We start from the raw sequence: 27,600 nt of genomic DNA on the forward strand, positions 1-27,600 counted from the left end.
TTTTTTTTGCCTAGATTAAAAATGCTCATTTTTATATTTTCAGAGTTCTACAGCCGCTAACAAATTTTCAAAGTAAGTACACAAGCCTCATCAGGTCTTCAAGATCTATTCAATTATGTATGCCGTTTCTATTGTGACAGATCAGCTTTAAATCCCTGACTTGTGGCAATACATAGTACGTACACACCTGTGGTGGCGATGCAGTCAAACCCAACAAAGGCATAGAAACAAGTAGCTGCTCCTGCCAACGTGCCGCTAAAACCGAACGGCATGAACCCACCAACTCCATACATGCCGGTCTTGTTGCCATCTGCTGAATGGTTACTTTGGTATGATTGTTAAAAAAAATAAAAAAAAAATCTTAGTACAATCATGTTAAAGTTTCATAGAGAGCAAGTGAAAGATGGCACCAAGATTACAAAGCATCATTGCTATCATTTCTGTATTTTCATGCCAGATAGCCTTCAGGAAAACTTTATGACAATATTCCTTTATGTGAATAATCATACATAAATTGGTCTTACCACTATGAAACTAAAAAAAACAAAAAAAAAAAAAAAAAAAACTCAATATTTGGGCTTCTTAGAGCATGGTCCTTCCACCCATCATCCTAGTATAGGTGGACCTGGCACAAGTTCCCCTACAGACTGATATATAGTTTGTTAAGACTCCGCGTTAGGCCACAATCAGCATTTCACATCAATATTTGTCTGATTTAGAAAATATGTTTTCAAAACACTATTAGAAAATCCTGGATTAATAGAGCAGAGACCAACTATGAAGAACTGTCCTTGTTTTGAAAGACCATGTCTAAGGCCTCGTTCACACGTTCAGCATTTGGTCAGTATGTGCAAGTCAAAAATCAGGAGTGGGTGAGAAATCCAGAAGTTGTGACTTGTTTCTATTATACTTTTCCTCTGATTGTTCCACTCCTGGTTTTGGCTTACAAAATACTGAGGTAAAAAAAAAAACTGACCAAATACTGTGTGAACATGGCCTTAGGGTAGGGTCACATGGCAGCATTTTACCTCAGTATTTGTAAGCCGAAACCAGGAGAGGAACAATCTGAGAAATACAGAAGCGGTGACGTGTTTCTATTCTACCTTTCCTCTCTCACTCCTGGTTTTGGCTTACAAACACTGAGGTAAAATACTGACCGAATTCTGAACGCGTGAACGTGGCCTTAGGGTAGGATCACACGACCAATTTCTCTACATCTGAGAAAAATGGTCCAATTCTTCTGACCAGACTTTGATCAGAGTTCCATCAAATTTTCTCAGAAGTGGAGAGGAAAAAAAATAAATAGAATATCATAGGTACGAGTGTGGTTTGTGAAATCCACTGACAGCACTCGTATGAGAAAATCACTGTGTTCACGAGCCCTAACTTATACTTTAATGGAATCACTATTGTTTCTGTGCACTCGGGTCCAGTGGACGGTTTTAATCAGTGATTGACAGATATCACTGTATACGGGCAGCACGGTGGCGCAGTGGTTAGCACAGCAGCCTTGCAGCGCTGGAGTCCTGGGTCCTAATCCCACTCAGGACAACATCTGCAAAGAGTTTGTATGTTCTCTCCATGTTTGCGTGGGTTTCCTCCGGTTTCCTCCCACATTCCAAAGACATACTGATAGGGAATTTAGATTGTGAGCCCCAACGGGGACAGTGATGATAATGTATGTAAAGCGCTGCAGAATATGTTAGCGCTATATAAAAATAAAAAGATTATTATTTACACCTACATAGGGAAAGCTGTCAATTACTGATTAGGACCACCCGCTAAAAGTCAAAAAGCATTAAGCTACTTACTGGTAGCGGCATTTTTGGAGGCCCATGACAGCACTACGAGAGAGGGGATCCGCCCTTAAGGAACAGGAAACCTACAGATACAAAAGGGCGGCACCTCTCCCATGCATCAGTTGTATTTCAGAGCCTGAGAGGACTACCGCGGTTAGTGGTACACAAATATACATTTGGAAACCAAAAAATAATCTACTATATTGTAACCAGACACCATATGTGAGATTTACATACTACACTATTTACATATCAGGAAGTGCTACCCCCACGTGAATAGGGAGGGAACTAAGGGTGCTGTCATGGGCCTCCGAAAAATGCCGCTACCAGTAAGTAGCTTAATGCTTTATTCGGACTCCCATGACAGCACTACGAGAGATTTACAGAGATGTAAGCTACCTTAGGGAGGGACTATAGTCTGTAGCACCCTTAACCCAAAGGAGAGATCAGAGGAGGACCCCAAATCCAACCGATAGTGTTTAAAGAAAGTGGAAGGAGATGACCAAGTGGCCGCCTTACATATTTGCTCCACTGACACTCCAGATCTCTCTGCCCAGGATGACGCCATGGCCCGGGTGGAATGTGCCTTTAGATTCTGCGGAGCTGGCCCCCCACCTGCTGTGTAAGCTAGAGATATAGTTTCCCTAATCCATTTGGCTAGTGAATATTTTGACACTCTAAATCCTTTCCTTGGACCTTGGAATGAAAGAAACAGTGCTCCATCTTTCTTCCAATTATCAGTAGCTGAGATATACTGAAGGAGAGATCTCCTAACGTCTAACGTATGAAGCTCCTGCTCTTTAGGATTAGAGGGCTTAGGAATAAAGGATGGCAAAACTATCTCCTGTGATCTATGGAAACGTGACGCTACCTTCGGCAGATATGCCGGGTCTGGTCTAAGGACTACTCTGTCTGATAAGATTTCTGTGTATGGAGGAGCTCTGGAAAGCGCCTGGATATCCCCTATCCTGCGAGCTGAGGTTATGGCAATCAGGAAGGCGGTCTTAAGTGTCAACATTTTGATTGAGGCCTCTTGCAGAGGTTCAAAGGGGGGGTTTTGTTAGAGAGGACAGAACTAAATTTAAATCCCATGGAACTGTCCTATCCTTCTATACCGGTCTAGATCCACTAACTGCCTTCATAAACCTCGCTATCCAATAATTGTTTGCTATATTGCATGAAAACAGGGCACCCAGAGCTGAGACCTGTACTCTAAGGGTACTAGTAGAGAGTTTTAACTCGAAACCCCTCTGTAGGAACTCTAAGATTTGTTGTATTGGTATCCCGTCTTGGATGTCAAATCTTGAACAAGACAAGAACTTCCTCCAAGTTCTAGAGTAGATTTTTGTAGTTACTTGCTTTCTACTCTTTAGGAGTGTCTCGACTAAATTTGGAGAGAAGCCTTTCCCCACTAATAGTGACCGTTCAAACTCCACGCCGTTAAATGGAGTGCTGCCACTTGTGGATGGGAGATCGGTCCCTGAGAAAGCAGGTTCGGGATCTCTGGTAGTACCCAGGGAACCGATACAGACATTGTCTTGAGCCAGGCAAACCAGGTTCTTCTGGGCCAAAAGGGGGCGATAAGGATGACTTTCGCTCGATCCTCCCTGATTTTCCTCACCACTAGAGGTATCAGGTTCAGTGGTGGGAAAGCATAGGCCAGTGGAAAATCCTATTTTATCAGAAACGCGTCCACCGCCAAGGGATTTTCCCTGGGATTTAGCGAGCAAAAAAGTTTTACTTTTCTGTTGTTTCTGGTGGCGAATAGATCCACCACTGGTTGACCCCATCTGCAGAAGATCAGATTGAAAATGTCTTCGTTGAGAGACCACTCTCCTTGCCTTAACATGTTTCGGCTGAGGAAATCTGCTGCCACATTTTCCTTTCCTTTGATGTGGAGAGCCGTCAAAGATAGAAAATTGAGCTCTGCCATCTGGAACAATCGATCCGTGATTTGCATCAATGTCTCGGAACGAGTTCCCCCTTGCTGGTTTATGTAAGCGACTGCAACTCTTGTCCGACAGAATTCTGACGTGCTGGCCCTGCAGATATATGAGGAATTTTTTAACAGCCAATTCAACCGCCAACAACTCCCTCTGGTTGGATGAGAATGTTGTGAAGGGTTCCCATTGTCCCTGGACCACCATGTCCCCCATGTAGGCTCCCCACCCTGAAGAGCTGGCATCCGTGGTTATCACCCGGGACACATTTACTATCCAGGGGACCCCTGCTGATAAATTCTTTTTATCGGACCACCACCTAAGGGAATCTAGCGTGGTTGGCTCTAACGTTATTTTCCCATTTAACGCGCCTCCCAAGGCTCTGTCATGGAACAAGACTTCTCTTTGTAGGGATCTGGTGTGGAACTGAGCCCACTTAACTGCTGGAATCCAAGATGTGAGTGACCCAAGTAGGGACATTGCTTGCCTAAGTGTCATGGAAGGTGTATTAATTGCATTTAACACATAAATTTGAATTAGATCTATTTTTTCTATGGGGAGGAGACACTTGTGTCACTGAATCCAACATTAGACCCAGGAACTTTTGAATATTTAGGGGCTGTAACTTAGATTTTTCGAAGTTTATGATCCAACCCAGGTGTTCTAGCTTGGCTTTAGTAACCTCCCATTGTGACAGACATTGAACTACCGAGTTCCCTACAATGAGGAAATCATCCAAGTAAGGAATTATAAGGATGTTTGATTTTCTTAAGTGTGCCTTGACTTCAGCGATTATTTTAGTGAACACTCTAGGAGCAGAAGTTATCCCGAAGGGGAGTGCCCTGAACTGAAAATGTTGAATCCTACCCCCCATTAGTACTGCTACCCTTAGGTATCGTTGGAAATCAGCGTGAATGGGTACATGATAGTAGGCATCTTTCAAATCCACTACTACCATAAAACAATTGTTGAAAAGCATTTTTATTGTTGAATTGATGGACTCCATTTTGAAGGTATGTTTCACCAAAAACTTATTGAGACCCTTAAGGTTTATAATGGTCCTATAAGACATATCCGGCTTTTGAATTAGGAAAAGGGGAGAGTAGAACCCTTTCCCTGCCCGAGAATACGGCACTTCAATCAAAACATTTTTGGAGCAAAGAGTCCTCACTTCCTCTTCTAAGGCAAATTGTTCAGTGGCAGGGTGTTAACTGGAATTTGTCCCGTGGGGTATGGACAAACTCAAGTCTGAGACCATGGGAAACAGTGTCTTTTATCCAAACACTTTGTGATTTTTGACCACTCTGCCGAGAAATGCGACAGTCTCCCTCCCACCGGGATTGCCAGTCATTGGTCTTGTTTTTTGTTTTCCGTCGGGTTACGGCGAAACATGAGACCTGTGCCTCTTTTTCGCTTATCCCATCTGGAACGATCCCTACCCGGTGAGAAGGTCCGCCTTCCTCCCCGATTGAACCTTCTTTTGTTGAAGGGACGACGATATGGATTGAAAAGGTTAGGAAATTTTTTCTTATCATCTCCTGCCTTCTCCAGGAGTTCGTCCAGGGTAGGTCCGAATAGATACTCGCCCTTACAAGGGATAGCGCAGAGTTTTGTTTTTGCCTGCATATCCCCCGGCCAGCATTTCAACCATAGGGCTCTTCTCGCAGCATTAGAAAGACCTGCTGCCCTAGCTGCCAATTTAACAGAGTCAATTGAAGCATCCGATAAAAAAGCTGCCCCCTCCTGGATTACTGGTAACGCTGCAAGTATGGAATCTCTAGAGGCCCCCTGTTTTAATTGGGTTTCTAACTGGTCCAGCCAAACCATTATTGACCTTGCCGTGCAGGTTGACGCCACCGCAGGTTTTAAGGAGCCGGCTGCCATCTCCCAGGTTCCTTTTAGGAAGGTATCCACTTTCCTATCCAGGGGGTCTTTAAGCGTACCCATATCCTCAAACGGGAGAGAGGATCGCTTTGCCACCTTGGCAATTGCCGCGTCCAGCTTTGGGGCCTTTTCCCAATTACCCACTGCTGGGTCATCAAAGGGATACCGACGCTTCTGCGCAGGTGGTAAGGAGCCTTTCCTCTCCGGTTTTCTCCACTCCCTGTTGATAAGTTCCTGTATATTTTCATTCAGGGGAAAGACTCTGCGCTTCCTCTGTTCTAGGCCGCTGAACATCATTTGTTCCTTAGATAGCTGAGGCTTGGGTTCTGTTATACCCATTGTGCCTCTGACCGCTTTTATTAATTTGTCTATCCTCTCTATGGGTAAACAAAACCGGGCAGCGTCTTCCCCCGACGAGGAAGATGATGCTGCTGAATCATCCGATTCTTCACTCTTGTCTTTATCCACAGATGAATCAGATGCCCACTGAGTTCTCTGCTTAGAGCCTGACTGTGAAAGATCCTTAATGGATTGCTTGACCTTCCTTCTAACCATTTCCTTCAGACTGGCCACCATAGAAGAGGATTCTTCTGCCACCTACAGGGATAAGTAAGGTAGACTAGAGTGTAAGATCTACATGCTATATCCCCTCCCTACTTTCCAGGACCTCACCGTCTGCTGGATACAGGGGTCACATAGTTTTTTAGGGTGTGAGTCAGGCAAGGGGACCCCGCAGATGGCACACTCCCTATGCTTCGCCTTACTGACGCTTTTCTTTCCCTGCATAAAACATATGAGGGGAAACTAGTCACTAAGTGAACTTTCTCGAAGATCACTTACCAGAGGCTGCCCACACCCATAGAGATACCGAAGCACGAGGGGGATCTTTTTTGGCTGATGCTCCAGACCCCTGTCTGGAGGAGCTTCTGCGGCCAGATCCATCACTCCTTTTCTCACGTTCCTTCTCCACAAGCTTCTGGGGTTCTTCATCCAGCAGCAGAGGCTGCTGATCCTGATCAGACTCCATCTGAAGCAGTTTGGAGACCAGGAGCAAGGAACGCGCACCTGGAGCCGATATATAGCCCCTCCTTCGGCCAGTGTAATTGCACCGCGCTTCCAGTTGCTCCCCTTCCCCCCATGCAGCTGCAGGGGATCAGCCGACACCTGAGGGTGATGAGCGCACATTTTCCGGTGGGCGCCGCCATCTTGGAGCTCCTGCGCATGCGCAGAAGCTCCGTGACCCGGAAGTCACAGCTGGCTCCGCCTTCCGACGTCACCCCCGGCCCACAGCGCTTCCTGTTAGCGCTGTGAACAACGTGGGATGCCGAGACTTGCCACGAGACTCCGGGTGGCGCCCCCTCAATGTCGCCGACCCCTCAGAGCCTCCCCTAAGCCGCTCAAGGGAGGGAAACAGTACACTCACCAAGCGCCGGCTTCGGAGATCGGACACCCCCTGGCGACCGCTCCACGCTGATGAGACACTGCCGTGCAGCCCCCCAGAGCCACAGTGTCTCCTTCAGGTACCCCGCACCGGCCGAGGTAGGAGACCCTCTCGCTACCTAATTCGGCCCGGCCGGCCTGGAATCCTAGTATCTTCCGTAGGATCCAGTCCCTTCAGGAACAGGAAACCAACTGATGCATGGGAGAGGTGCCGCCCTTTTGTATCTGTAGGTTTCCTGTTCCTTAAGGGCGGATCCCCTCTCTCGTAGTGCTGTCATGGGAGTCCGAATAAATACAAGTTATATAGTTTTGTTGGAAAAGATTCAATATATCAGTTAAGTTCTTCCCTCTCTAACACGACGTCTGTAGATTGCACTGCATTTCAATGCTGACAGGTTCCCTTTAAGTCTGCACATCCACTAGGGTACTGTATTTTATATTACACCATTAATCTCAGCATATGTGCACAAATCCAGGATAATAAATACCTCATGCTCTGAATGGCATCGTCTAGCTCTTTTTCTGTGATTTCCCAGTTCTTTAGGTTGCCTTTAACAAATCCACTCACTATGACAAACACCAAGACCGTCATGTTGATGGCTGTGAAGACTTTATTAACTGTGGTTGACTCCTTTACCCCAAAGGAAAGAAGCCCTGGAATGGTAAAACATAACTGTTATGTAGGCAATCCAGTGACACAGGGTGCCAGCAATCAGAGCACATACAGTGATCTGACAATAACCCAAAAACAATAGAACGAGCTCTGAGACGTGGAATCTCTGTAGACCGCAATACCTGAACCTATCCTAAGCACAACTAAAGGCAGCTGTCGATTGCGCCTGACACTACCTATGCAACTCGGCACAGCCTGAGGAGCTGACTAGCCTGAAGATAGAAAAACAAGCCTGACTTGCCTCAGAGAAATACCCCAAAGGAAAAGGCAGCCCCCCACATATAATGACTGTTAGCAAGAAGAAAAGACAAATGTAGGGATGAAATAGATTCAGCAAAGTGAGGCCCGATATTCTAGATAGAGCGAGGATAGCAAAGAGAACTTTGCAGTCTACAAAAAACCCTAAAGCAAAAAACCACGCAAAGGGGGCAAAAAGACCCACAGTGCCGAACTAACAGCACGGCGGTACACCCTTTGCGTCTCAGAGCTTCCAGCAAAACGAATAGACAAGCTGGACAGAAAAAGTAGCAACACACGCAAAAAAGCACTTATCTAAGCAGAGCAGCAGGCCACAGGAAAGATCCAGAAGCTCAGATCCAACACTGGAACATTGACAAGGAGCAAGGAAGACAGAATCAGGCGGAGTTAAATAACAAAGCAGCCAACGAGCTCACCAGAACACCTGAGGGAGGAAGCTCAGAAGCTGCAGTACCACTTGTGACCACAGGAGTGAATTCAGCCACAGAATTCACAACACATAACATACCATTAATCCACGTTTAGATCAAGCTATGTTTTTATCTGGATTCAAACTGCTCTACCGATTCTGGAACAGTTTTTCTTTTTCTTCTGTGTCCCTTCGTTCCAAAGTTATGCCCTAATGTAAAAAAAAAGATATATATATTTTTTTCCTTTAAGTGGGCGTGTACAATGGACCTACTCAGTGGGCGTAACTGTTTTGATTGGCCACCAGAGGATAAAGTGCAAACACCCACAGAGAATGTCTGTGATTTAAGTGCAGTTGGGAAAATTTGCATCTAGAATACCAGGGGACATAACTTTGGAATGGAGCGGCACTGAAGAAAAAGAAAGACTGTTCCAGAATCAGTGGATCAGCAGCAATTGGAGAATGAACTCTGTTTAAATTTGAAATCCAGTGAGAAATTACTCTAAGGCGCCCTCACACGAATTAGAATACAAGTGGCCGATTTTGATGAGATTGGACACCGATCTTGAGTATATGGGGGTCTTCCCCACTTAATGTAAAAGGGACAAAAACAAATTGGAAAGTCGAATTTCAAGTGCAAAATCATAGAACTTTAATACCTGAAAGAATGAGAATAAGGCACAGCGCAAAAAAGTCAGGGTATTCTGCCAGCCCTCGCACATGCATAGGTATTGTACTACTGAGGAATGTTCCTATTGCTTTTCCAACAAGTTCATCAAATGTAGCGCTCCAAGCCCGGGCAACACTGGCAGTGCCTACAAAACAATACTTGATTACTGATATATGCCATCTGTCAATATGTCCCTCAAAGGGAATGCATCAGTTTATTTCACCAGATACTAATGAATATTCTTATTTTCTAATTTTTATTTCTGATTTTTTTCAAGTTTTTTTTTTTGGATTGATTATGGGGCCAGTTATCTTGCCTTGACCTCATTCGAGATACATAAAGGAGTCGCATGGACATAGGACCTGTAGTCTTGTGAGGTTTGTTGACCCCTATAGGAAGGTGTTGTGGGCATGCTCTGTGATCCGTGCAGAGGTCAATGTACAGTCAGGTGGAGGAGGCGATCTGATTAAGAATGGTGGGCCAGGCCCCGTGATAGATATAGATAGATATATATATATATATATATATATATATATATATATATATATATATATATATATATATATATATATATATCTATGTGATTTTTTTATTTTTTTTTATTTTCACCCTCCTTTGGATGATAATGACAACTGCTGAAAAGTGAACTCTACAAAACAGTAAGCCTACAATTATATGAAGGGTACAAATAGTTAAAAGATTTCAAGATTTACTTACTATAGATATGGAAAATGACAAAAATATTGGTAGTTTAAAATGATATATATTGAGAAATTTTACTGATGAATATATGTATATAAGTGAGGACGAGAAAAGTTAGTACTTGCCTATGACATAAGAAAGAATCAGGTTCCACCCGGCAGTAAATGCCCAGATCTCTCCAACTGTAACGTAGCTATACAAGTAGGCAGATCCAGTAAGGGGTACCCGAGCACCAAACTCGGCATAGCACAGTCCAGCAAGCACCGAGGCCATGGCCGCAATCAAGAAAGATAAGATAATGCTTGGACCTGAATCCATCTTTGCCACTTCTCCTGCTAGGACGTAAACACCAGCCCCCAAGGTGCTTCCGACACCCAGTGCCACCAGGTCCATGGTTGTCAAACATCGGCATAAGCCAGATCCCTCTGTGTCCTCTGGATTAATTTTTTTTGTTCTTATTAGGCTTTGGTAAAAGTTAAGTAAAGCATCACAGGACGGCATCTGGAAGGAATATGGAACAATCAATGAAGGAAACTCATGAAATCATATGGATATGGATATTGCTTCTGAACAATTAAGATGTGAAGACACGTAGGCTCAGCTCAACTTGCGGTAAGTAAAGTTGATTTCCCCTTAAAGAGGTTTTACGACCAAAGACAATTATCGCCTATCCATAGGGCTTCTGTAGGGGATCATATTATTGGTCTGTGGGCTCTTTGACAAAACATCAGATGGCATTTGGACCAACCGAGAGCTATCTGGACCAAACTAGGACCTAAACTTGAGATAGATGATAATGTCTGATCGTTGGGACACTTACTTCTGGGACACCCATAGATCACTAGACTAGGTGTCCCGAGCCTTTATTCTTCCAGGAATTATGGGTTTGAACACTTAAAACACTGCTCCACTAGTGGTCTATGGATCAGACAGATGGACATCTGGTGGCGTCTCAATCAATCAGACATCTTTCCTGTGGATTGGTGGTAAAAGTCCTAGGTGGTAAACATCCTTAACGCCTAAAGGATCGTGGGCGGTTTTTCATTTTTGCGCTCTTGTTTTTTCCTCCTCTTATTCCAAGAGCCATAACACTTTTTTTCTGTCGACATAGCCGTGTGAGAGCTTGTTTTTTTTTTTTACAGGATGAGTTTTACTTTTGAACGACAATCTATATTATCAGATCATGTTATGGACAGCATTCATTTTACCGTAAAAAAAAACCAAAACAGCCTGGCATCAAGATTCTCCAGGTCCCTACGATTAACAGTGTCAGGTGGGCACCATTATATTGATTACAATGATACCTGGTTGATGAAATCCATCTTGTGATTGTTTAATCTTTGTAGTTTTCAGTTAATGAGATTCTAGTGCTTTGGGGTGGCCTGTCCGGGGGGGGGGGGGAGAGGGGGGGGGGCGGTCTCTGTGTTACTAGCCTAGATATTCATCCTTATGGTTTATGACATGTCAGTGATCTGCACCCTATGGTACATACCGAATATAATATAGGGTTTGAAAAATTAATTTTTTTTTTAAATTCACATTCAGCAGGCAGATGCCTGAGCTGTAACATGATCACATGTATAATGGTCACGTAATTATTTTATTTGATGATCTAGATGTATTCAGAAAAAATAAAAATTCTCAAAATGGCACCGGCCATGCCTGCGCAGTAGCATCCATCAGATAGATTCTACTGCGCTGGCGCCATTTTGCTAGAGGAAAAAAATATTAAAAAATTGTCTCCACCAAGATAGTGCCGGAGAGAATTTAATTATTTTTTTTCCTGACTACATGTATATCACCAAATAAAATTACATGGACACTATACACTACTGTCTCCTTCCCCACCATCTTGTAGAATGTAAGCCCGCAAGGGCAGGGTCCTCGCCCCTCTGTACCAGTCTGTCATCGTTAGTTTGCTTACTGTAAGTGATATTTGTATTTTGATGTAACCCCTTCTCATGTACAGCACCATGGAATTAATGGTGTTATATAAAAAATATCATCATCATCATCATCATCATCATCATCATCATCATCGCTGGATGTCTCGCAGCTGTTAGACAGTCACAAATCATGGCTGTTTGTTAGGCACGGTGGCGTAGTGGTTAGCACAGCAGCCTTGCAGCGCTGGAGTCCTGGGTTCAAACCCCACCAAGGACAACATCTGCAAAGAGTTTGTATGTTCTCTCCGTGTTTGCGTGGGTTTCCTCCGGGCACTCCGGTTTCCTCCCACATTCCAAAGACATACTGATAGGGAATTTAGATTGTGAGCCCCATCTGGGACAGTGATGATAATGTGTGCTAAATGTAAAGCGCTGCGGAATATGTTAGCGCTATATAAAGATTATTATTATTAGGCAATCTCTGTACATGTTGCGGCTGTCAAACAGACGCCAGATATGCAGCAGCGTCAACTCAAGCATTTTTTTTTTTTTGAGCGCACCGAAAATACTCGATCAGGACATGAACATGCTCGGATAACATCTTATACAAGCACACTCGCTCATCACTAATGGTAATAATCCTGGAAAGCATCAATGTATCGCACCAATTCTGAGACTTTTTTCGCGAGACATTGTACTTCATGTTAGTGGTAAATATAGGCTATTTTGCTGCGGATGCGCAGCGGATTTGACCGCTGCGGATCTGCAGCAGTTTCCCATGAGTTTACAGTACAATGTAAACCTATGGGAAACAAAACGCTGTGCACATGCTGCGGAAAAACCGCACAGAAACGCAGTGGATTACATTCCGCAGCATGTCACTTGATTCTGCGGATTTTTACCTGCTCCAATAGGAAACTGCAGATGAAAATCCACAGAAGAAACCGCAGTAAAAACCGCGACGGGTTTTCACTGCGGATTTTGGAATTCTGCTGCGGAAAAATCTGCAGTGGAATCCGCAAAGTGTGAACTTAGCCTTAGGCAGATCGTTTGGGTTTGTGAAAATATTGGAAATTTGATTAAAATTTTGCAATTTTCAAACTTAATTCTTATGCCTATAATTAGGTCACAAAATAGTTAATAAATATTTCCCACATGTTAACATCAGCACAATTGTAGAAAAAAAAAAAAAAAAAATTGTTAGCGCATTACAAGGGTTAAGTTGATCAGCGATTTCATTTTTCTAACAAAAAAAAAATTTTTTTTTTTTTTTTTTAAGGGACCACATCACATTTGTAGTGATCTTGACGGGGCATATATGACAGAAAAAACAAAACAAATATGACACCATACTAAAAACTGCACCCTTCAAAGTGCTCAACACTAAAACAAGAAGTTTATTAACCCTTCAGATGCTTCACAGAAAATAAAGCAATGTGGAAGGTAATTCACAGATGGCGTATGTGCAGGCCGTCATGATAGGGGTTTGGAGAGGGAGGATAAAAGGGGTGGGAACATGTTTAGGGGAGGGGGATAGTATGCATTGGGGGGGGGTTATAGGGCTAGGTAGGGGGTGGGGTTGGCCAGTTCCCGCTCTGGAGGCCAATAGCGAGTTCCCGCCCACCCGCCCTGTTTTTTCCGTTTTTTCTCTTTTGGAACGTTTTTTGGGGCTAAGTTGCTCCGGGTCATGGTGGCTGGTAGCGGTGGGAGGGGTCCTTGGAGTTGGTACTAAATTGGCCTGGGGGATCCGTCGGGATACGGATTCTTCAGTTGGTGTAAAGTTGGTTTCGGGTCTGGTGGTTTGGGGGGGGGGGGGGGGAAGGGAAGTATGGTGGTCAAAAAAAAAAAAAAAAAAAAACGGACATCCCTGTCGTCCTTATAGTTGTTCACCAGCATGTTGCTGCTGCATTCGGCTTGGAAAGGCCTCTTCGCATGGTGCCACCTACAACTGTACCTCTCAATAGCGGGATGCTGGTGTAAAAATAGAATTATTCTTACCGTTAATTCGGTTTCTAGGAACCTTCCACGACGGCATATGGAGGTTGTCTCTTTGCCCTAATGGGGAACAGGAAACACAGAGAGGTTTAAAAGGACCTCCCACCTCCCAGTGACTTACAACTGAAACCATAGCACCGGTTTACCTTCTGAATCCCAGAACTAGTCCAGGAATATGTATCGGGTGGGAAATTAGTGCCGTCGTGGAAGGTTCCTAGAAACCGAATTAACGGTAAGAATAATTCTATTTTCTCTAGTCACCTTCCACAACGGCATATGGAGGAATACCAACTAATTTGGCACTAGGGAGGGACAACGGCCTGCAGAACTTTACGGCCGAAGACTAAGTCCTTATTGGACAATACATCTAATCTGTAATGTTTAGAGAAAGTATGAAGTGAAGACCACGTTGCTGCCCTGCAGATCTGCTCTGGGGATGCACCTGCTCTTTCTGCCCAGGAGACTGACGTAGATCTTGTTGAATGGGCCTTGATCCCTACTGGAGGCATTTTGTTTTGAGCAAGGTAGGCTTCCGTTATAGCCTTTTTGATCCATGTAGCAATGGTACTTTTAGCTACTTTTTTACCCTTATTTTGCCCAGAGGGATGGACAAAGAGGTTATGATCGATTCTGAAAGCACGGGTCTGATCTAAGTATTGCAGCACAATACGTCGGACGTCCAGAGTGTTGAATATTCTTTCTTCCGAATTTGCAGGATTATGGCAAAAGGTTGGTAGAACAATCTCTTGGGAACGATGAAAATCAGAGACTACCTTCGGAAGAAAAGAAGGATCTAGACGAAGTACTATTGAGTCATCTCTCACTAGAAGATACGGCTCTCTTATAGATAAGGCTTGTAGTTCACCCACTCTTCTAGCCGAAGTTATGGCTACCAAAAACACAGTTTTATAGGCAAGATTTTGAAGAGAGCAGGAGGACAAAGGTTCAAAAGGCGGGCCTGTAAGACCTTGAAGCACCACATTAAGATCCCATGGGGGAACTATTATCTGTTTTCTAGGATTCATCCTAGTTGCTGATGTTAAGAATCTTTTGATCCAGCGATGACCTGCTAGATCTTGATCAAAAAAGGAGCTAAGTGCTGAAACCTGGACTTTGAGAGTACTGGGCCTAAGACCCATTTCTAAACCTTTTTGTAAAAAAATCTAAGATGTTAGGTATATTAGGCTTGAGAGGGTCTGGAAGGTTAGGTAAACAAAAAGACGAAAACTTTTTCCATATTTTGTTGTATATGGCGTTGGTTACTGGCTTTCTCGACTTTTGGAGAGTAGCTATGACGGGGTCCGATAGACCTTTTGCTTTCAACACGTGGGCTTCAGTAGCTGTACAGCCAGCTCTTCCCTCTCCTAGTGTATCCTCACCCACCCCCTGCAGACTGTGAGCCCTCGCGGGCAGGGTCCTCCCTCCTTATGTACTCATGTGCCTTGTTATCTGCTCATGTTTAGTGTATTTGTCTATATTTGCCCCGTATTCACATGTAAAGCGCCATGGAATAAATGGTGCTATAAAAATGTATAATAATAATAATAATAACCACGCTGCTAAGTTCCATTTCTGAGGGTCTGCGTGGAGAATAGGACCCTGAGAGAGGAGATTGTTCTTTTGAGGTAATATTACCGGTCCATCCACTTGTAGTTGGATGACCAAGTTGAACCAACTTCTCTTGGGCCAAAAAGGAGCTATCAAGATAGTCGGAGTCCCTTCTGATCGTATCTTCCTTAGAACCTTTGCCAGGATTGGGATTGGCGGAAATGCGTAGGCAAGCTGGAAGTGCCAATTTTGGACTAGGGCATCCAGACCTCTGGGATTGCCTCTTGGGTTCAAGGAAAAGAAGGTTTTGACTTTTGCGTTCTGGTGAGAGGCAAAGAGGTCGACCTCTGGAAGACCCCACTTTTGAACTAGCATATTGAACGTCTGAAGATCCAGGCTCCATTCGCCAGGATGAATGTCCTGGTGACTCAGGTAATCGGCTTGAATATTTGCAGTCCCTTTTAGGTAAATTGCCGTCAGGGACAGCAAGTGTTTTTCGGCCCAATAAAAAATTCGAGCGGAGATCTTTTTCAGACTGAGGAATTTTGTACTGCCCTGGTGCTTGATATGAGCCACCGTGGTCATATTGTCTGAATAGATCTGGACATGTTGACCAGAAATCTGACGGCTTGCTGCCAACAGGGCCTCTTCCACAGCTTTGAGTTCTCTGAAATTTGACGATTTGTTGCTGATTGACTGGTTCCAAAGACCTTGGTAAGGAACATGATTTATTATGGCTCCCCAGCCCCTCCTGCTGGCATCTGTCTTGATTGTGACTAGCGGAAGCTGAATCCAACTTACACCTTTCAGGAGGTTTGTGGAATTCATCCACCATGTTAAGGATGCTTTCACTCGACCGGGTGTGTGAATCCTTTTTATTAGAGTGCCAGGACGACCATCCCATCTGTCTAGAATGTGGATTTGAAGAATTCTCGAGTGAGCTTGAGCCCAAGCCACTGATTGTATGCAGGCTGTCATGGAGCCTAAGAGAGACATTCCCTCCCGAAGAGTAGGAAATCTCGTCTCCTTGAATCTTCTGACTTTTGCTACTAATGGTAGCCTGTGATCGTCTGGGAGAAAGGACATCTGTTTTGCTGAGTCCAGAACCACACCCAAGAACTTTCTGGTTTGAGGGTTGAAGCTGTGATTTCTTCATATTTGGAATCCAACCCAGAGACTTCAATATCTCCAAGGTGGTTGACACATGGGACATCAGGGTCATCTCGGTGGGGGCTACTATCAGGAGATCGTCCAGGTAGGGCACTATGCAGACACCTTGACTCCGGATAAATGACACTGCTTCTGCCATGATTTTGGAGAATACTCTTGGTGCTGAGGAAATGCCGAAGGGAAGGACTCAAAACTGATAGTGCTCCACACGATGACTCCCCTGTATCGCAAACCTGAGGTATTTTCTGTGTGTCGGGTGGATAGGGATGTGAAAATATGCATCTTTTAGGTCGATGGTTGCCATAAAGGAGTGATGTCCTATCAGAGGAATTGCAGATCTTACAGACTCCATCTTGAACTTGCGATATTTCACATGTTGGTTTAGACCTTTTAGGTTTATAATAATTCTTACATCCCCTGAGGGTTTGGGTACTAAGAACAGCCAGGAATAATGTCCTTTTCCCTGTTCCAAAAGTGGAACTGGGGAGATCACATTTGATTTCATAACATCCCTGAGACCTAACGTCAATAAACTGTGATCTCTTGAAGTCGGAAGGGTAGTAATTTTTAGACCCTGAGGGGGGGAAGAAATTAACTCTATTAATAGGCCCTCCTTGATGACATTGAGGACCCAGTGGGAACTGGTGATATTTTCCCACTGACCCACATATTTCGAGAGTCTCCCCCCTACCAGGTCGGAGTCATTGCTTGTCCTGTTGGGACTGTTGCTGCTGCTGCTGGGGGACAAAAATATTTCTCTCTACCTTTTGCGTAACTCCACCTGCCGCTTTTGCCTTTCCCTCTTTGAGGGGGCTGAGACTGTGGGGCACGAAAAAAACGTTTTCTCGGTTGTTTTTGCTCCGGGAGTGCCTTTTTCTTGTCAGTAGCCTTGTCAAGAATATCGTCTAAGGCCGGACCGAATACATAATCTCCCTTAAAGGGTATAGCACACAACTTGGCCTTTGAGGTGATATCACCGCTCCATATTTTAAGCCAGAGGGCTCTTCTAGCAGAGTTGGAGAGTACGAGAGATCTGGCAGCCACTCTAACAGATTCTAGAGAAGCGTCAGCCAGAAACCCAGAGGCTCTATGCAGGATGGGAAGTGAATCTAATAACTCACCTCTCGGGGTACCCTGAGATATATGAGACTCTAATTTCTCCAACCAGCAGGAGAGGGCCCTGGCAACACAAGTGGAAGCGACATTGGCCTTAAGGATAGACGTAGAAGTTTCCCAAGATTTCTTTAGGAGACTTTCAATCTTTCTGTCCATAGGATCCTTTAATTGTGAAGAATCCTCAAAAGGGAGTGCTGTTCTTTTGGCGACTCTAGCCACCTGCACATCAACCTTTGGAATGTCCAATTTGATTACTTCACCCTCTAGAGGAAATCTATGCTTCATTTCTGCAGGGGTAGTGAGTAGTGTTGAGCATTCCGATACCGCAAGCATCGGCCGATACTTGCGGTATCGGAATTCCGATACCGAGATCCGATACTTTTGTGGTATCGGGTATCGGTATCGGAAACATAGAGATGTGTAAAATAAAGAATTAAAATAAAAAATATTGATATATTTACCTCTCCGGCGGCCCCTGGACTCAGCGCGGGTAACCGGCAGGCTTCGTTGTTCAAAATCAGCACTTTTAGGACCTGAGAATCACGTCCCGGCTTCTGATTGGTCGCGGGCCGCCCATGTGACCGCCACGCGACCAATCACAAGCCGCGACGTCACCGCAAGCTATTAACGCGCTCATTTTTAAAAATGAGCGCGTTAATGGCTTTCAAAGATGTAGCGGCTTGTGATTGGTCGCGTGGCGGTCACATGGGCGGCCCGCGACCAATCAGAAGCCGGGACGTGATTCTCAGGTCCTAAAAGCGCTGATTTTGAACAACGAAGCCTGCCGGTTACCCGCGCTGAGTTCAGGGGCTGCCGGAGAGGTAAATATCAATATTTTTTATTTTAATTCTTTATTTTACACATCCCTATGGATCCCAGGGCCTGAAGGAGAGTTTCCTCTCCTTCAGACCCTGGGAACCATGAGAATACCTTCCGATACTTGATGTCCCATTGACTTGTATTGGTATCGGATATCGGTATCGGCGATATCCGATATTTTTCGGATATCGGCCGATACTATCCGATACCGATACTTTCAAGTATCGGACGGTATCGCTCAACACTAGTAGTGAGGCGTTTCTCAGGCTGTTCCCATTCCTGATTAATCATACTAACGATGTTAGCGTGCACCGGGAACCCCACTCTTCTCCGATCTGAGTCCACCAAACATCTGATCCTGTACGGACTGTGGTTCATATTCCTCTTCTAGGCCCATAGTATTACAGACAGCAGATACTAGATCCTCAATGTAATCTGAGGAAAAGAGGTATTTCCTGACCTCAGCTTTAGGTGATACAGGATCTTCCCAGCCCACAGATGAAGTATGGGAGAGGTCTGAATCAGAGTCCGATTCGACCACCTGAATTTTTCTCTTTTTAGCTGGGGAATGTGGTGGCGGAGGTGGAGGAGTAGTAAAAGCTGCTAACGAAGATTGCACCTCCTGTTTTACTAAGGAGCGAATTTCATCCAGCAGAGATGGTTGCTCAGCTTTTACAATCTTGTCAGTACATGGCTGGCAGAGTCTTTTGTCCCAGTTAAGAGGGAATTTAGTAGAACAGACTGGGCACTTTTTAATAGCGGCTTTAGGGGCAGACTTCTCTCCCTGAAATGACAAGGGAGAGGGGAGTGAGGACATTAAACCCCCTATAGGTACTACCTCCCGGATCCTATCCCTGCAAAACACTTACTGTAGCAGGGGTAGCGCTGGGCTCCGCAGATGCAGGGCACAAGGAACCATCCATACTGGGAAAAATAGTCTTACCTCAGTGGTGGTTCAGCAGGGTTTAAGAACGCTGTCCGCACCTGCCTCCAGCAATCAACAGTTCCCCCTCCCCCTCCGGGATCCATGTGAGGGGACGCCATCAGTCCGACACGCCGGCCGGCGAACCCGGAAGAAGCGGCTTCCAGGAGAACGAAGGACCGGAAGTGACGTGCGAGACCGCCGACGTCACATCCGGAACGCCGAGCCGGCAATGGAGGGGGAGAACGCCGAGCAGCTCATGGAGGAGCCCGGCGAGGGATCCCAGGCCTGCTTTGCCCTCGTGGGGGCGCGGGAAGGCCGGGAGGGGGTCCCTGAGGCACCTGCATAGCAGGACGACGGGAGCAGCAGGGGAGGAGGCGGAGCGCGACCATCAGCTGCCTGGCTACAACAGGCAGAGCCTGCACAAAGGTACCGCAGTCGCCGGCCACAACAGCACCTGGAGACCTCTCCCTGTCCCATGGGGAACAGGAAAGACACTGGCAGGTGGGAGGTGGGAGGTCCTTTTAAACCTCTGTTTCCTGTTCCCCATTAGGGCAAAGAGACAACCTCCATATGCCGTCGTGGAAGGTGACTAGAGAAAGTTATCTACGTAGAGGTGATAGTCCTTATCCAGCAATGGGTGCAGAAATTCCCACACAATTTTCCCACTCACCCCCCAGGACAGGGGGTGGGGGGGGGCGGGCAGGTATTAATCTGGTTGTCCTTACCCTCGTAGACCCTAAATCTATGGGTGTACCCTGAGGTACTCTAACACAGCTTGTGGACTGTAGATCCATACCTTTCCCTCTTACTGGGCAGGTATTGTCGGAATTGTCGCCTCCCTTTGCTATAAATGAATCTATGGTTCATTTCAATGTCCCTCTGGGGGTGTGTACGCCTCAGCAAATTTTCTGCTGAAGTGGTCAATTGCTGGCTGTATAGAAGATCAAAGTTAGGATCGTCTCGGGGAGGACTCCGCGCACTATCATTATAATGCAATAATTTTTGGATCGCTTCAAATAGTGTCCTTATCGTGGCCATGCGGAATACCAGTGTACTGTAGAGTATCAGTACTCCAGCATTGCCGAAGCTCTGGTTTACTGACCATGTCCATATGCAGCACAATGCCCCAAAATGTCATAATCTCTGCCGCATCTACAGGATCTATCTGGCATTTGAGGAAGTGGGATTCGGGGTGAAAAATTGATGGGTACACAAGTTTGTCTGTCTGGGCCACCATGTTACCTTGCTGAAAAAGAATTTGAAAAAGTCAATTTCAGTGAAACTGGCAGGTTCAAATAGGATTCCTGAGCTGTCCATGAAAAACGGAAGAGCAGGCTGATAATTTTTTGGGAGTGGAGTCCATAGTGGATCGATTGCTGAAACGGTTGCCTGCATCCTAGGGCACCTTGCTGGGGGTCACTATATGAGGGGGGGGGGGGGGGGGGGAAGGAATGTAGGATCTTCACTGCCTGAACTCTGTTGGAGGCAAGTAAAGTGTATGCCTCTTCTGATGAACAGCATCTTTTTGACATATGGCCCATTTTTAGATTATTCTTCTAACCAGTGGTGAGTTGTCTGTAAGTGGTGCTTTTACACGTGTATGATGTGGGGTGCATGTAAAGGGTACTATTTATTTACTATAAAAAGAAAAAAAAAAAAAAGGAAAAAAAAAAATTTACAAAAAAAAAAAAATTAGTGCCGTTCGTTACGCTAATGCCCTTAGTAAGCTACTCGGCGCTAACTATTCTTATTTGTGCAAAAGTAAAACTGACGTCACCGACACTGCGACGTACGTTCCCCTAATGCGCTAACTAACAAGTTATCCGGCGCTAACAATTCTTTATTTGTGCACAAGGAAACAAACGTCACCAACACAGACGTGCGCTCCCCTAACGCGCTACCTCTATAACTAAGTACACGGTGCTAACTACTACTGTTTTTTTTTCTACAAGAAAATCAGATGCCTGCTACTCTACTTATAGGAATAAAAAGCCCCTTGGCACAGACTCTGAACAGCAGTGATACGTTAATGTCACCAAAACAGTGTGCCAAAAATTGAGCACAAATGCAAAATACAATTGGGGTGTGCACACGTAAAGTGTGCAAAAAAAAAAAAAGTGTGCCAAAAATGCAATTGAGGAGTGGGGGTATTGGGGGGGGGGGGTGTCAGCGGGAAGAGGGCTTTAGGAACTGCTGCAATCACACAGCAACGGGTCACAGGACACACGGGAGGATCACACTGGCCATCAATTTTTTTAGTTCTCTCAGGTACACAGAGGGAGGGGTCTACAAACGCCCTGCACGCCAGATCTGAGGAAAAGATGGCATGTAGAGCAGCAATCTAATACATAAAGGTGTGGGTGTGTGTGTGTGTGTGTGTGTGTGTGTGTGTGTGTGTGTGTGTGTGTGTGTGTGTGTGTGTGTGTGTGTGTGTGTGTGTGTGTGTGTGTGTGTGTGTGTGTGTGTGTGTGTGTGTGTGTGTGTGTGTGTGTGTGTGTGTGTGTGATTGGCATCTGCACCGTCGCAGCTACAGCCACAAAATTTTGCATAGTCACACGTCTGGACCCTGAGAGCATCATAGGCTATGTTGTGAGGTGAAATTTTAACCCCGCGCTTTCCAATTCACCAAACAATTTCGCCCCTATCTACATAATGGGGAAAAAAGTGAAAGGAAAAGTGTTGGAGGCGTCGCAGCTACAGCCACAAAATTTTGCACAGTCACACGTCTGGACCCTGAGAGCGTCATAGGCTATGTTGTGAGGTGAAATTTTAACCCCGCGCTTTCCAATTCACCAAACAATTTCGCCCCTATCTACATAATGGGGAAAAAAGTGAAAGGAAAAGTGTTGGAGGCGTCGCAGCTACAGCCACAAAATTTTGCACAGTCACACGTCTGGACCCTGAGAGCGTCATAGGCTATGTTGTGAGGTGAAATTTTAACCCCGCGCTTTCCAATTCACCAAAAAATTTTGCCCCTATCTACATAATGGGAAAAAATGAAAGGAAAAGTGTAGGAGGCAAATTGACAGCTGCCAGATGTGAACAAGGGGGACTTAAAGAATGAGAGCGATGGCGCCAAAGAGTATATACCGTACAGTTGCTAAGGTGGGGCCCCGACATGGGATACTCACCACACATGGGGATATGAACACACAAAATGCGCCACACACTACCACGTGCTTGAACACATTACCCTCAGCACACATTTCACCACAAATACACCAACCTCGCCACATAAAAGTCGAAACAAAAGTCGCCGCTCAAGACTCACCACGCGCAGAACTCGCCACATGCAAAAACTAGGCTCTTGCAAAACTCACCACAAGTGCAAAACTGACCTCATGGAAAACTCATCACATGCAAAACTTGCACATGCGGAAAAATTGCCACATGCACAAAAGTTGCAACACATGCAAAAGTTGCCTCACACAAAACTTGCACATACTCAAAAGGCACCACACAAAACTCGCCATGCGCAAAACTCGCCATGCGCAAAACTTGCTGCACACAACTTGCTACACTAACCTGTCACATGCAACTCGACACACAAAAAGTTGCTACACGCATGTTGCCACACAACTTGACAAACGAAACTCGCCCTAAAACACACAAGTCTGGCATTATCCTTCAAAAATAAAAATCTGATTAATAAGCAGACAAACTACTACTAATGTACCATATAGGAAATACGGCAGCTGTCAGTCACATGACCTGTCTATTATGTGTATGTGTGAGCTAATATATACTGCCAGGGGGAGGGCTTCCTGTTGGCTGGTGATTTATCAGGCTGCCAATTTAGCTTACAAATTCTGAGGTAAAAATACTGAGCAAATAACGTGTGAACAAGGTCTAATACAGGAGGAGATGACACGTATATACTATATACAGGGGAGATGACACAGATATATACTATACACAGGAGAGATGACATACAGATATATATATATATATATATCTGAATGTCATCTCCTGTATATAGTATATACCTGAATGTCATCTCCCCTGTATATAGTATATGCCTGTGTCGTGTGTGTGTGTGTGTGTGTGTGTGTGTGTGTGTGTGTGTGTGTGTGTGTGTGTGTGTGTGTGTGTGTGTGTGTATACATACATACATACACAGGAGGAGATGACACAGGCATATACTATATACAGGAGGAGATGACACAGGCATATACTATATACAGGAGGAGATGACACAGGTATATACTATATACAGGGGAGATGACATACAGGTATATACACTATATATAGAAGATGACATTCAGGTATATACTATATACAGGAGATGACATACAGATGTATTATATATATATATATATATATATATATATATATATATATATATATATATATATATATATATATATATATATATATATATATAGGAGATGACAAACATGTATATACTGAAGTGATGAGGTGAAAATGAGAGGTGTGAGTGCAAAATGAGAGGAGTGAGGAAAAATAGTGGAGTGATCAGAAAATGACAGATGTGAGGTCGCAATGACAAGTGTTAGGGGGGAATGAGAGGAGTGAGGGAGAAAATGAGGTGTGAGGGAGAAAATGAGAGATGTCAGGAGGAAAATGAGAGGCGTGATGGGAAAATAAGAGAAGTGAGGTGCTATAACTAACCACAGATATTTACTATGCCCAGGCAACGCCGGGCTCTTCAGCTAGTCAGTAATAAAAAAACAAAAACCTTTTGGCACCGATTGGTCAGTAACGTATAGGCGCTGTAGACATCTACTCTTTTCATGGTCAATGGTACTGCCGAATATTGCCAGACAGAGCACAGCTTCACCTGGGGGTCCCATTCCCAAAGATCCTTCATCTGGAGGTCCAGAACACACCACCCAGCACTAATCTGGGGATCACTAGGGTTTCCAGTGGTCAGATCCCTCGAGAACAACAAGTAATGCCATATCCTTTGCATCAGCAAGTTATCAGTTCTCATATCCCAAAGAGGGGGCTGTTCTTCTGCAGACGACATCTCAGCCTGGATTGGGGTCAGATCTGCCATCATGGCCACAAGAAACAGTTAGGCCATGTGCACACATCGCAGATTGGTGTGCAGATTTTCCGGCACTGTTTTTGCTAAACCCGCAGGTAAACCGCACTGCGGATTTACCACAGTTTTTTTTTGCGGATTTCCCCTGTGGTTTTACATCTGCGGATTCCTATTATGCAACAGGTGTAAAAGGCTGCAGAATCCACACAAGGAATTAACATGCTGTGGAATAAACAACGCAGCGTTTCCGCATGTTTTTTTCCACACCATGTGCACTGCGGATTTTGTTTTCCATAGGTATACATGGTACTGTAAACTCATGGAAAACTGCTGCAGATCTACAGCAAAATCTGCAACGTGTGCACATAGCCTCATAGGTCCTACTTCTCAAATTAATCTTACCTTGGAGCTGGATTCTGACTGAACTCACAAACAAAAACTCCAGTCAGCAGCTCCCTTCACCTGGGCACCTGAGGCTGCATGGTGGTGGCTGCACATATCATCTACTCACTTACAATTAGCAGCTACACCTGCAAACCAGGTTTTAATTTACCCCCTGCCCACCTGTGCAAGTACAGACCTAGGAAATGGGCCTGGACTTTGGCAAGGAAATTGTTAACAGACAATTGCTGAGGCACAGACACAGAGCCATGGGGTCAGCAACAGATTAAGGCTATGTTCACACTTTGCGGATTTTGCTGCGGATCCGCAGCGGATTTGACCGCTGCGGATCCGCAGCAGTTTCCCATGAGTTTACAGTACATTGTAAACCTATGGGAAACAAAAAAACGCACGGAAACGCAGCGGATTACATTCCGCAGCATGTCACTTCTTTTCTGCGGATTTTCACCTGCTCCAATAGGAAAATGCAGATGAAAATCCGCATAAGAAACCGCAGTAAAAACCGCGATAAATCCGCAGTAAAAACGGGTTTTCACTGCGGATTTTGGAATTCCGCTGTGGAAAATTCCGCAGTGGAATCCGCAAAGTGTGCACATAGCCTAAGACCACGCGCACACGCTGCGGATTACTCTGTGGATTTTTCTGGACTGATTTTGGTAACGGAATTACCGTGGATTTAGCGCAATTTTTTTGCGGATTCCTAGTATGGAGCAGGTGTAAACCGCTGCGGAATCCGTACAAAGAATTGACATGCTGCGGAATAAGCAACGCTGCGTTTCCGCACTTTTTTTCCGCAGCATGGGCACTGCGGATTTTGTTTTCCATAGGTTTATATCGTACTGTAAACGCATGGAAAACTGCTGCGAATCTGCAGCAGCCAATCTGCTGCGGATCCACAGCAAAATCCGCAGCGTGTGCACATAGCCTAAAGTCTACCAGTCTCCAGAGGTGGTGAATCCTCACATTGTGCGCACTGTGAGGATTTGCTGGGAACAGGAGGTCATATGACCATAAATATGATATATAGATATTCCCTAACACATTCCGACTAGACTGTTTCCAGCCTAACTCCATACACTTGCATTGAGCAAGGCTGCGCACGTCTAGTCGGCATGTGGCCAGGAGTATGTACCGTATATCACATGCTTATGGTCATATGACCGACCGTTCCCGGCAAATCCTCACAGTGCGCACAATGTGAGGATTCACAAGTCTGCAGTTACAAAGCAGCTTAAGACCGGACATCACCTTTAAGGCTATGTTTACATGTTGCATTTATTCAGCTTTTTTATGCAAATGTTGAGCTGCGTTTTACAGTACCAGCAAAGTCTATGAGTTTTCAGAGATCTCATGCACACACATTGATTTTATTTTCCTGACTGATTTGCAAAAGTTCCGAGTTTTTTAAAACTGCATCATGTCACTTCTTTCAGTGTATTTGCAGCGTTTTCTCACCGACAGGAAACAATGGGTAAGTGCAAAGACGCAGGAAAAAATGCAGGTATCAGTTTTTGCTGCGTTTTTGCTGCAAAAACCTAAGGAAGTTAAATCAGGCTTTTTTTTGGAGGGAGGGGATTAAACTTTATCATTATGCACAACAGACAACAAACACGCAGCAATAAAAACGCAACAAAACCTGCTTTTTTGTAAGCAGCGTCTTTACTGCCAAGAGAGCAGGTTTTACCTGCAAAAGAAAAAACGCAGCAAAAATGCAACTTGTGAACATAGATTAAGGATAAGCATTTTTCATGCAATCTTTCAGCTGCGTTTTACAGTACCAGCAAAGTCTGAGATTTCAGAAATCTTGTGCACACAGCTTGGTTTTTTCGTCTTCAGTATTTTGTGCGAAACCTTTTGTTTTGCAGAATGCAGCGTGTCACTATTTTCAGCGTTTTTCATCTGCTGAAATCAATGCAGGTATCATTTTTTGCTGTGTTTTTGGTGCCAAATCCTGATGAAATAGAGCAAGAAAAATATTTTTTTTGTATGTACGGTACTAAAGTTTATCAGAGTGTACAAGAGACGAATGTACCGTGCCAAAAACGCTTAAAAAAGCAACAAAAACAAAGCAAAACCTGCTTTTTTGCATTAAGAAAAAAACGCAACGTGTGAACATAGTCTAATTGTGACCGGGGTGCGGGAGTTCTGCAGCAATGCAACTGAAGTTCCTAGCTAGTGACCTCTCCCTCTTCCCCAGTCTGCGTACCTAATCCCACCCATACAGTGCGCTAAGTCCTGTATCTAATCAAATTAACCCCTTTCCGACCTTAGACATATCCATACATCTCTGTGGGCTAGTACTTACTGACCTGGGATACGTCCTAGCGATTTTGGCGCACAGACGAAGTGCCAGCTGCTTCAGCATTGCTATGCCTTATAAGGCCGGCTTCACACTCAGCGTATGAAAATACGGTCCGTATATTACGGCCGTAATACGCTGAAAAGTCCCGAAAATAGTGGTCCGTAGCTCCTCCGTAGGCAGGGTGTGTCAGTGTTTTTTGCGCATGGCATCCTCCGTATGTAATCCGTATGGCATCCGTACTGCGTGGTTTTATCGCAGGCTTGCAAAACCGACATACGGCTATACAAGGGATCCATGTGTCAAAAAAAACAAAACATATATACTGTCTATATATATATATATATATATATATATATGTCAGTAGACACATATATGTATATATATTAATATTTCATCCAGCGCGATATAGCAGAAAGCCGGTAATTCAATTGCCGGCTTTTGCTTTCTCCTTCCTAAAACCCGACATGATATGAGACCTGGTTTACATACAGTAAACCATCTCATATCACCATTTTTTTTGCAGATTCCACACTACTAATGTCAGTAGTGTGTCTATGCAAAATTTGGCCGTTCTAGCTAGTAAATTAAGGGGTTAAATGGCGGAAAAAATTGGCGTGGGCTCCCGTGCAATTTTCTCCGCCAGAGTAGTAAAGC

General features: G+C 44.7%; 1 protein-coding gene across 1 annotated transcript in view; it reads right to left on the reverse strand.

Annotated features, from left to right (window-relative positions):
- Nucleotides 1-27,600, reverse strand: part of LOC138675404 (cationic amino acid transporter 2-like) — a 113,581-nt gene that overhangs the window by 23,959 nt on the left and 62,022 nt on the right. The window contains exons 2-5 of the mRNA XM_069763551.1: nucleotides 9,901-10,276; nucleotides 9,063-9,218; nucleotides 7,552-7,717; nucleotides 188-324 (exon numbers count right to left, since the gene is read on the reverse strand). Coding sequence (XP_069619652.1) covers nucleotides 188-324; nucleotides 7,552-7,717; nucleotides 9,063-9,218; nucleotides 9,901-10,276 — 835 coding nt within the window. The remainder of the gene's footprint in view (nucleotides 1-187; nucleotides 325-7,551; nucleotides 7,718-9,062; nucleotides 9,219-9,900; nucleotides 10,277-27,600) is intronic.

This window comes from Ranitomeya imitator, chromosome 4 (assembly GCF_032444005.1).
Source record: "Ranitomeya imitator isolate aRanImi1 chromosome 4, aRanImi1.pri, whole genome shotgun sequence".
Taxonomy (NCBI): Eukaryota; Metazoa; Chordata; class Amphibia; order Anura; family Dendrobatidae; genus Ranitomeya; species Ranitomeya imitator.